The sequence below is a fragment of the Oncorhynchus tshawytscha genome, linkage group LG17 (assembly GCF_018296145.1).
Source record: "Oncorhynchus tshawytscha isolate Ot180627B linkage group LG17, Otsh_v2.0, whole genome shotgun sequence".
Classification (NCBI taxonomy): domain Eukaryota; kingdom Metazoa; phylum Chordata; class Actinopteri; order Salmoniformes; family Salmonidae; genus Oncorhynchus; species Oncorhynchus tshawytscha.
Window position 1 is genome coordinate 9,101,161 of NC_056445.1, and position 11,625 is coordinate 9,112,785.

The following is an 11,625-nucleotide window of genomic DNA, read 5'->3' on the forward strand; positions in this document are numbered from 1 at the left end:
CTAGTTATTTTCACTCAAGTGTACATGCACACTTTCTGAAATATCAATATCTAGATCATTTAAAACACAAAAAGACAGTGGTCAAAGTATACAACTTTTAATGTGTAAATATGCAATGACATGAATGTGTTGAGAATCACATGCACACAGTCAGGAACTTTGCTGTGAAGAGAAGAAAGTGAATCGAATGAAATAAAGTAACACAACCATGACTTGTATATCACACAATAACACAGACAGTGTCGTACCAGTAGTGCTCGTCCCTTTGTCTCGATAGGCAGTAGAAAGGCTCCAACGGCACAAAGCACACAGGCCACAGTAAATGGCAGCAAAGCTAAAATCACTGAGTGTGACATCAACACCTACAACACACAAAGTCAAACATTAAAACAGACACCCACATTGAAGGATAAACACTTGTAACACACATTCACATGTTAATACAAACACACACAATCATCAGCCAACATGAACCACACACAGTCACAGACCTGTGCTATGAAGGGGGCGATCATGCCTCCGATGCGGCTGAAAGAAGTGCAGAAACCCATCCCGAGAGAACGCACCGCAGTCGGGTACACCTGAGAGACCCGAAGGAGTCATCAGACACACACACGGTATACACCTGAGAGAGGTCTGTACAACACATTGTTATACACTCACAGTAAATCTACGGCTGGAATGTAAAAGTTGTGTCCACATACCTCCGCAGTATAAATATAAACAACATTGAAATTCATGGAGACCAGAGACCTGATCAGGAACAGCAAAATGGTAAAACCAAACCTGGAAAGAGAGAGAGCGAGAGAGTGAGTGACAGAGAGAGAATCTGATGAACAAAAGTATTGATACTGTATTTGAAATTATTGACCAAATTAAAAAAACAGTCAAATAACTACACCCCCACCCCAAGTGTTTACAGTGCATACATAGTAGAGCAAATGTTGACCAGCATGAAGAACAGAGCTGCCATGAGCTCCAGCAGAACCATGCTCAACTTCCTCCCAAACACGTTCAACAGGAATATATTCAGAGGGATGACTGGAGACAGAGAAAGAGACAGAGAGCGAGCACAAAAACGAATCAGACTTACACACGAATAGTACTATTATTCAGATGGCAAAACAAAAAAAAAAAGAGTTAATCTGACCACAACTGTACACACACATACAGGGTTTCCACTTGACACTGCAGAAATATGTATTTCTACTGGTTGGTTAAATTTACATATCAATAAGGTGTTAATGCCATTGGTTACGCTTGCAGAGATAGCGAAAGTAAATACCTTCCCGTCTGATATTTACATGCAAGCGGTAGGTCATGTTCTGAATTCTATATTCTATTTTCATATTTACAATGTGTATGAGTTCACTATGTCCTGATGTGTGTGTGTGTGTGTGTGTGTGTGATATACAGTGGGGAGAAGAAGTATTTGATACACTGCCGATTTTGAAGATTTTCCTACTTACAAAGCATGTAGAGGTCTGTAATTTGTATCATAGGTACACTTCAACTGTGAGAGACGGAATCTAAAACAAAAATCCAGAAAATCACATTGTATGATTTTTAAGTAATTAATTTGCATTTTATTGCATGACATAAGTATTTGATACATCAGAAAAGCAGAACTTAATATTTGGTACAGAAACCTTTGTTTGCAATTAAAGAGATCATACGTTTCCTGTAGTTCTTGACCAGGTTTGCACACACTGCAGCAGGGATTTTGGCCCACTCCTCCATACAGACCTTCTCCAGGTCCTTCAGGTTTCGGGGCTGTCGCTGGGCAATACGGACTTTCAGCTCCCTCCAAAGACTTTCTATTGGGTTCAGGTCTGGAGACTGGCTAGGCCTTTTTACGGAGCCACTCCTTAGTTGCCCTGGCTGTGTGTTTCGGGTCGCTGTCATGCTGGAAGACCCAGCCACGACCCATCTTCAATGATCTTACTGAGGGAAGGAGGTTGTTGGCCAAGATCTTGCGATACATGGCCCCATCCATCCTCCCCTCAATACGGTGCAGTCGTCCTGTCCCCTTTGCAGAAAAGCATCCCCAAAGAATTATGTTTCCACCTCCATGCTTCACGGTTGGGATGGTGTTCTTGGGGTTGTACTCATCCTCCAAAACACGGCGAGTGGAGTTTAGATCAAAAAGCTCTATTTTTGTCTCATCAGACCACATGACCTTCTCCCATTCCTCCTCTGCATCATCCAGATGATCATTGGCAAACTTCAGACGGGCCTGGACATGCACTGGCTTGAGCAGGGGGACCTTGCGTGCACTGCAGGATTTTAATCCATGACGGCGTAGTGTGTTACTAATGGTTTTCTTTGAGACTGTGGTCCCAGCTCTTTTCAGGTCATTGACCAGTCCTGACGTGTAGTTCTGGGCTGATCCCTCACCTTCCTCATGATCATTGATGCCCCACAGGGTGAGATCTTGCATGGAGACCCAGACCGAGGGTGATTGACCGTCATCTTGAACTTCTTCCATTTTCTAATAATTGCGCCAACAGTTGTTGCCTTCTCACCAAGCTGCTTGCCTATTGTCCTGTAGCCCATTCCAGCCTTGCACAGGTCTACAATTTTATCCCCAATGTCCTTAAACAGCTCTCTGGTCTTGGCCATTGTGGAGAGGTTGGAGTCTGTTTGATTGAGTGTGTGGACAGGTGTCTTTTATACGGGGAACGAGTTCAAACAGGTGCAGTTAATACAGGTAATGAGTGGAGAACAGGAGAGCCTGTGAGAGCCGGAATTCTTACTGGTTGGTAGGTGATCAAATACTTATGTCATGCAATAAAATGCTAATCAATTACTTAAAAATCATACAATGTGATTTTCTGGATTTTTGTCTCTCACAGTTGATGTCTACCTATGATAAAAATTACAGACCTCTACATGCTTTGTAAGTAGGAAAACCTGCAAAATCGGCAGTGTATCAAATACTCCCCACTGTGTGTGTATGTGTGTGTATATGTGTATATATATATATATATATATATATATATACAGTTGAAGTCGGAAGTTTACATACATCTTAGCCAAATACATTTAAACTCAGTTATTCACAATTCCTGACATTTAATCCTAGTAAAAATTCCCTCTTAGGTCAGTTATGATCACCACTTTATTTTAAGAATGTCAAATGTCAGGATAATAGTAGAGAGAATGATTTATTTCAGCTATTATTTCTTTCATCACATTCCCAGTAGGTCAGAAGTTTACCCACACTCAATTAGTATTGGTAGCATTGCCTTTAAATTGTTTCACTTGGGTCAAACGTTTCTGGTAGCCTTCCACAAGCTTCCCACAACAAGTTGGGTGAATTTTGGCCCATTCCTCCTGACAGAGCTGGTGTAACTGAGTCAAGTTTGTAGGCCTCCTTGAACACACACTTTTTCAGTTCTGCCCACAAATGTTCTATAGGATTGAGGTCAGGGCTTTGTGATGGCCACTCCAATACCTTGACTTTGTTGTCCTTAAGCCATTTTGCCACAACTTTGGAAGTATGCTTGGGGTCATTATCCATTTGGAAGACCCATTTGCGACTAAGCTTTTACTACCTGACTGATGTCTTGAGATGTTGCTTCAATATATCCACATAGTTTTCCATCCTCATGATGCCATCTATTTTGTGAAGTGCACCAGTCCCTCCTGCAGCAAAGCACCCCCACAACATGATGCTGCCACCCCCGAGCTTCACGGTTGGGATGGTATTCTTCGGCTTGCAAGCCTCCCCCCCTTTTTCCTCCAAACATAACGATGGTCATTATGGCCAAACAGTTATATTTTTGTTTCATCAGACCAGAGGACATTTCTCCAAAAAGTACAATCTTTGTCCCCATGTGCAGTTGAAAACCGTAGTCTGGCTTTTTATGACAGTTTTGGAGCAGTGTCTTCTTCCTTGCTGAGCGGCCTTTCAGGTTGTCAATATAGGACTCGTTTTACTGTGGATATAGATACTTTTGTACCCGTTTCCTCCAACATCTTCACAAGGTCCTTTGCTGTTGTTCTGGGATTGATTTGCATTTTTCGTACCAAAGTACATTAATCTCTACAAGACAGAACACGTTTCCTTCCTGAGCGGTATGACGGCTGCGTGGTCCCATGGTGTTTTTACTTGCGTACTATTGTTTGTAGAGATGAACGTGGTACCTTCAGGCATTTGGAAATTGTTCCCAAGGATGAACCAAACTTGTGGAGGTCTATGATTTTGTTTCTGAAGTCTTGGCTGATTTCTTTTGATTTTTCCATGATGTCAAGCAAGGAGGCACTGAGTTTGAAGGTAGGCCTTGAAATACATCCACGGGTACACCTCCAATTGACTCAAATGATGACAGTTAACCTATCAAAAGCTTCTAAAGCCATGACATCATTTTCTGGAATTTTCCAAACTGTTTAAAGGCACAGTCAACTGGAATTGTGATACAGTGAATTATAAGTGAAATAATCTGTCTGTAAACAATTGTTGGAAAAATGATGTGTCATGCACAAAGTACTTTTCGCACAATACATACTACCTCAATAAGCCTGACTAACAGGTGTCTGTATATAGCCTTGCTACTCTTTTTTCAAATGTCTTTCTACTGTTGTTTTATTTCTTTACTTACCTACACACACACACATACTTTTTTGGGGCACCATTGGTAAGAGTCTAAGTAAGCATTTCACTGTAATGTTTACACCTGTTGTATTCAGGCGCACGTGACAAATAAACTTTGATTTGAAGTAGATGTCCTAACCGACTTGCCAAAACTAGAAATGTGTGGAGTGGTTGAAAAACAAGTTTTAATGACTCCAACCTAAGTGTATGTAAACTTCCGACTTCAACTGTATATATAGTGCCTGTTAGATATTTGGGACATCCTGGGATGTGCTTTTGTATGTTATTGCTGTTTCAAGAGCGAGTTAGCTAGCATGCTCTAATTGTATGTCATTGCTGTGATAGTTAGCTAGCATGCTCTAATTGTATGTCATTGCTGTGATAGTTAGCTAGCATGCTCTAATTGTATGTCATTGCTGTGATAGTTAGCTAGCATGCTCTAATTGTATGTCATTGCTGTGATAGTTAGCTAGCATGCTCTAATTGTATGTCATTGCTGTGATAGTTAGCTAGCATGCTCTAATTGTATGTCATTGCTGTGATAGTTAGCTAGCATGCTCTAATTGTATGTCATTGCTGTGATAGTTAGCTAGCATGCTCTAATTGTATGTCATTGCTGTGATAGTTAGCTAGCATGCTCTAATTGTATGTCATTGCTGTGATAGTTAGCTAGCATGCTATAATTGTATGTCATTGCTGTGATAGTTAGCTAGCATGCTCTAATTGTATGTCATTGCTGTGATAGTTAGCTAGCATGCTATAATTGTATGTCATTGCTGTGATAGTTAGCTAGCATGCTCTAATTGTATGTTATTGCTGTAAGAGCGAGTTAGCTAGCATGCTCTAATTGTAATGGTTGCATTAGCTCCCTGCTAATTCACAGTTATTTCCATGCTAACAGACGAATCATGAATCTACAGCCATCAACACACTGTTGTCCTGCACATCTAATGTGCTTCCTTAATGTCTATTGTCAGAATAAACACCAAATAACTGGGACCGCAGGCTGGGTATTTCTTTCTTTAAAAACAACGCAAGAGAGTTACTAAGAACGATCTGTTACACTGGTACCGAGACCAAATCTTCTTGTCTTCACTGGACATGTGTTACACATGCACACCCATAGTTCTCCACCTCCAACCCCTCACTCACGGGCAACCTCCCCTAGACAGCTGATGAGGAGGGTCTGGTAGTCGCTAAAGCCGAAGGGAATGCAGTAGCACAGCCCGTCCTCTGGATGGCTGTGTTTCTGCTGGTGCTCTGCGTCAGCGTCTGTCACACACAGCAGGTTCTTCTCCAGCAGCTCAGAGCTGCTCAACACAGAGCCATAGTAGGAGAAGGACGCCACAAACCTAGACACACATAAGTCAGTAAACAACCACACACACACACACACACACACACACACACACACAGTTAGAGCTTCACAGCGCAGAGCTGCAGTAAGAAAAGGACAAACCTAGAGCACACGTATAGAGGTTGAAAAATAGAATGTCATTCACCCTTCCACACCACACCGTCCTCACATACTCAAATACAAACAGGGAAGTAGGAGGAGAAGGAAAAGTGTATGGGGCATTACCATGAGTACCACAGTAGTAGGGAGGTCCTCCTGAATGCTGGACTGACCAGGAGGCGCCAACTGCCCCTGTCTTTCTGAAACACATACACCACAGAGACAACAATAAAACACACACACACACACACACACACACACACACACACACACACACACACACACTACTCACCACCACAGGTTCCACGAGGCTCCCTGGTGGCATGGAGGCCCTGTTCATCCTGGCAATACGCTGGAGTGTTTCCACGGCAGCCTGCACGTTCCCTGCTGACACGTTGTAGCGAGCCGACTCCGGGATAAGCTACAGACACATGGGCACGGGCCAGGAAAGTTAACCAGGATGAGAGTGTCAGAGAGGCTAGTCTCAACACTATTCTGAAGTTGGGGAGTCATGGGGAGAGAAGGGGGGTGGAGGGGATAGAGAAGGAGTAGGGAAGGAGAGTCCCAGAGTGTGAGGGGCGTGTCAAAGAGAGATGCTGCTGAGACTCAGAGGAGGCGGGACTCCTACCTGGAAGAGAAGGAGGAGGATGACACTGGGGATGACGGACAGGCGGATCATCCAACGCCAGCCCAGCGTTGGAACCACAGTCATACCCAGCAGGATGATGAGCATGGAGCCTACCATCCAGAAGATCTAAAGGGGAAGACAAAACTAAAGCTGAAACAACTGTGATGATGATGGCTAAGTGAGGCTATGGTGACTTACTGAGGCGAGAGGTAGTAGGTAGGATCTGTAGCTTGCAGGGATAAACTCGGTCTTTAGGACAAACCTAGGAGAAAGGAGAGTGACATCAGTAACAACGTGTCACAGAACAGGGAACTAGGTGCGCCTGTGTGTGTGTTGATGTGTGTGTGTGTTGATGTGTGTGTGTGTGTGTGTGTGTGTGTGTCATTCTTACCCCTGGGAGCACCCGGCCACGCCACAGCCCACCATTAGGCGAAGGAAGATGAACCATCCGTAGGACGGAGAGAAGGAGGTGAGCAGGGAGAAATACGCTGCCCACAAAGAACCTCCAAACACCACCTAGATAGATTGATAGACTGTCAGACACATCTACACATTCACTCCGACACAGATGGTTAAAACCGATAAAAAGTTTCCGGAAGATTTCATCTTTAGTTCATCACATAAATCTGTAAAGGGACATACCTTCCAGCGTCCATATCTATCGGCCACGTATCCACTCAGCACTCCACACACCATGAACCCTGCAAACACCATCTGAGACAGAGACAGACAGGAAGTTATATCATATACATGTTTAATAGGTACGACCACATATTTAAATATATCTGCATGCTCATTGGTGTATTTCCTCACCGTGGAGACCAGAGCCACCTCCCAGTCGTCCAGATGCCATTCACAGCGGATCTCAGGAGACACCACGGCCAGCAACATGATCTCCATGGCCTCCGCTATCTACAATAAATAAATGCACGCTTATATGCTTGTGCACATCCTTTATCAAGAGTCTTTTTCACTTACATACTGACAGACAAATAGACAGACAGCTAGACACACACACAGACACTCACGCTGGCACTGCCCATGATGATGAACAACAGAATATGGAAGCGACCAAAGCCGATGGTCTCCACCGCTTCCTCCACACTGTACGTCTGCGGCTCTGAAACACAAGGTCAAAGTTCAAATCCCACACACTTCGCCCCCACATTATCCATTCCCAGCACATGACCAAACACTCTACCCACTGGGTGGTTTATGAGCGGCACTCACCTTTGACCTCTTGGTGTGGTTTGTTGATCTCTTGGTAAAGGCTGTTGACCTCTTGGTGTGGTTTGTTGATCTCTTGGTAAAGGCTGTTGACCTCTTGGTGAGGGTTATTGACCTCCATCTCCACTTCCTCTAGCTGGATGGCACTAACCAGCTGAGTCTTCATGGAGGACCTCCTCTGTCTCCCTACACTGCCCATAGACACTGCAGTCTACACCATTACCATACTATTAATATAAAATCTTATGCACAGACAGAGCTATGGATGCAAGGACCCATGAGATCAAAATGATAGCTTTAATAATGTTTTGAGGCTATATAGTTTGTTTACAATTACATTGTTTACAAACAACAGAGTTAAAACAAGCTTATTTTGAGTTCTGAGGGGGTCAGTTGAATTTAGCTCATGAAGCATGTCAAAGTTATTTTGTTTAAGAATCAATTCGTTTTACTGTGCAAAAATAGAAGTAGAAATCGCAAATTGTCCCTTTAATATTATTACAGATAAGATGTCCTGCCAAAAACCTACCACAACATATAACATCGTCAACTGGCCATAATGTAACATAACCAACAACATTAAGTCTACCTGTCAACTAGCTCTCAAGAACATAAGGGGGCCCAAGCGGCCTTTACAGCTTTCTTCTCTTGGATTCTCAGTTGAACATAATGGACCACAGCTGACTCCATGTTAACTACAACCGACACTCTGAAATAACGTTTAGAAACGCTAAAATAAAACTACAAATATTCGGCAAAGTTTTCAATTTAAAATATATATATATACTGAACGTTATCATACATTGAACAGCGCATAGACTTATTATGCGACGTTAACCGCACATCAATAATAATGCACTAAGTAAACTATGCGGTAAATCACAGCACCGCGGGGAATCACTGTTACCTGCTCTTTGTGATGAATTCGCAACTTTATTGAAGAAGGCTATCTTTGTCCTGATGAATAACTTTTCATATATTAGCCATCTTGAGAATCAATGTCAACGCAGAAACTCGGCGGGTTCTGCCAACCTTGGGACAGGTAAATCAGGAAGTTGATGACAACACCCCTAAAAAAGTCAGACGACACGTTTTCAGGTTCCGCCTAACGACGTCTGTAACTACATGTGATAATTAGTATTCAAATATTGTAAAAGTTAATAAACAACCCTATTCAAACCGATTTCGGTTTTCTCATAAGTAAAATGATCGCTAAAGTTTGCTACTTCCTTTTCTGTCCACGATAAATTACATTCAAACAGGACTACCCAACGAGAATTACAACTTGCCTTGGACATTAATATATTTTAGCCTACCTGGTATTGTTGAGATAGATATCTGCCGGTGTGTGTTGGTGAGAGCAAAGCTACAGGAGAGAGGTTGGGTTGCAGGTTATGGGTTGACAATAGTTGAGGCATTATTCAGTCAGGTTTATCCTGTTGTTTCTCCCCCCTCTGTGTGTGTGTGTGTTGGAAGGGACAGAAGGGTTAGGTATCAGTTATCAGAATTGGGAAGGAGGTGCACAACTAAACAAAAAGACTTCTGTTCCACAGCTGCACTCACCTGTAAGCCTTAGCCAGTCTTGACAACAACAAAAAGGTACCAGCAACTAAAATACTATCATTACACTTTTGTAGAGAAAAAAAGCTGAAGACAGCAAAGGCTGAGTTTAAACACATTTCTTTAATGTTTGATTTACACATCATTCAGACTCAATCCACCACGGGGATGCAGCTCAGAAGGAGAGAGGTACGAAGAGTGGGAAGGTGAGAGAGCTGTAAAAACAGGTATTGGTGGTCCTGCCCAACAACATTGCAGACACATGCCAGACCTCACAACAGCTGGATAGGTGTTTAACATACCAGTTAACCACAACATGTGATTTTTGACTGAGCAGTCGATGACGTGGCATGCGACCATTGGTTGACGCAATGCAGTGTCTGTGAATCTAGTCGGGCAGGAACCCCACCCTGGTCTGACATTTAATACACCCGAGCGTCTACTACAAAGACACACCCCATGGTGTGGCCTATAGATGAGCCCGCCCCAGTCTCAAAGGTAAACAAAACACATACCCTCTGGGGACAGAGTATAGGCATATGATATCAGGGCCAACAACACACCTGCTCTGACACTCTGGAGACACACACAGAGAATCACAGATCTAGAAAACACAGAACTATGAAACGCAGATCTAGAAAACACAGATCTATGAAACATTCATGAGACGCCCGCAGCTACTCAAAGTCCACAGCTTGAAGTGACAAGAGAATCCTATCTTTTTAGATAGGAATATCAATCAACATCAGTGTGTGTCTGTGCTCCCCATGTCGGTATGGGCTGTGTGAGAGATGCTGTTAGACTGAGGAGACATCAACACACTCCAACCCCCTGTACAGAGGGAGAGAGGGGTCTGTTATTGTAAGTTACTTAGTAGCACCAGGTGAATCGGTTTGTCGTCCGCGCACACACATCTGTGACTCTACTCTCCGTATAATCCCACAGCCTTATTGACATGTACTAGGTCCAATCAGGAAGGTTATAAGTCCCAGCAGATGAAGAGTTCTGAATCAGGATTGGTCCACAGGGAAGATGATGTGTTAGCCTTCCAACAGAAGGACTGTCCATATAATTTAGCAATCACAGATAAAATAGTTTGACATATTTTACGCTTATATTCATTTTCTTTTATATACTATATTTATTGTTATCAATTTTCATTTAGGTTCAAAAATATTATTAGAAAAAGCAAAACAAGAGAATAACACCAACATACTGTATATTTTCTACTGCTTGATTATTATGATGTGTTATGTGCTTGGATGGATCATGTTCGGATGGCACTTCTCACTCTTTACTTGTGTTACAACTCTTCAGTTGAACTTTTGTTTATTTGTTTTCTTCTTATTTTAGCAGCATGCCTGAGAGAAGACAACAATTAACTGTCACATCACTAATAGCTAGCTAGCCGAAGCCTCAAACGTAGTCAACATGCTGTAGATAGCTAGAGCACAGAGCTGTATGGGCAAACCTTCTCTCCCCTGCACAAACCCACACATTACTGACCATTGAACAAACCCAACAAGACCACAGAGAAAACAGCCTGAAGCAGAGATGGAAGCCAGCCATGCAGCCATACCACCAGCAGATGGAGACAAAGAGCACTTCATAACCACCACCAAACCCACCAACTACTACAGTATAGTATATGTCGATTTGTCCTAAATAGCATTGTTTCCTAGATCCACCTCCTTCGAGAGGTTCACCTTTACATCCAGTTGGATAAGAGCTGACCAAGGAAAGGAGATGAAGAAAGGAAGCCATTTGGGGGAAATTAGACATAGTGTTTTTCACTCGCTATAAACCACCCCATCAAAATCCCCAAATTCAAAATCACCTTTGCAACACGTTTGTCGATGTTCATACCATTGTATACAATCATTCCTATTCCAATCACAAGAGAAACACTATCACAATTTGACAGAGTCAATCATCACCCCAGAAATGCCTTTGTTCTGCCGCAGAAGGTCACATTGGTGGTGGATGCGATGGGGCTAACCTATGTCAAGTCTTTTGACACCTACTGAAAAGAGCTATATATATATATATATGGATTTGCAGATATAATGTGTGTGTGTGTATGTATATATATATACACACACACACACATTATATCTGCAAATCCATGTTTTTTCCATTTTTGTGCCGTCAACACAC

At 42.7% G+C, this 11,625-nt stretch overlaps 1 protein-coding gene across 6 annotated transcripts; it reads right to left on the reverse strand.

Annotated features, from left to right (window-relative positions):
• Positions 1-81: 81 nt before the first annotated feature.
• Positions 82-11,548, reverse strand: svopl (SVOP-like). Of its 6 annotated transcripts, none has more exons than XM_042300093.1 (17): positions 9,472-11,548; positions 9,225-9,274; positions 7,912-8,112; positions 7,710-7,801; positions 7,495-7,593; positions 7,324-7,395; positions 7,073-7,197; positions 6,880-6,943; positions 6,682-6,807; positions 6,346-6,474; positions 6,180-6,253; positions 5,750-5,949; positions 930-1,041; positions 705-786; positions 492-581; positions 249-362; positions 82-162 (listed from the first exon to the last, which is right to left on the reverse strand). In XM_042300093.1, the coding sequence occupies exons 1-17, from the start codon at positions 9,612-9,614 to the stop codon at positions 151-153; spliced, it is 1,785 nt and encodes a 594-aa protein (XP_042156027.1). In that variant the 5' UTR covers positions 9,615-11,548; the 3' UTR covers positions 82-150. The 6 variants fall into 6 exon arrangements, with proteins under 6 accessions (XP_042156027.1, XP_042156031.1, XP_042156030.1 ...); XM_042300097.1 differs by lacking the exon at positions 9,472-11,548 and adding an exon at positions 8,816-8,978 and having other exon boundaries at positions 7,912-8,119; positions 9,225-9,372; XM_042300096.1 differs by lacking the exon at positions 9,472-11,548 and adding an exon at positions 8,816-8,978.
• Positions 11,549-11,625: the final 77 nt, after the last annotated feature.

Coding starts and splice junctions, on each gene's coding strand:
- svopl (XM_042300093.1), bottom strand. CDS start 9,614: ATGATGTGTAAATCAAACATTAAAGAAATGTGTTTAAACTCAGCCTTT. Junction 9,275..9,471: donor AGACTGGCTAAGGCTTACAG/GTGAGTGCAGCT, acceptor TCTCTCCTGTAG/CTTTGCTCTCACCAACACAC. Junction 363..491: donor TCGCCCCCTTCATAGCACAG/GTCTGTGACTGT, acceptor TGTGTGTTGTAG/GTGTTGATGTCACACTCAGT.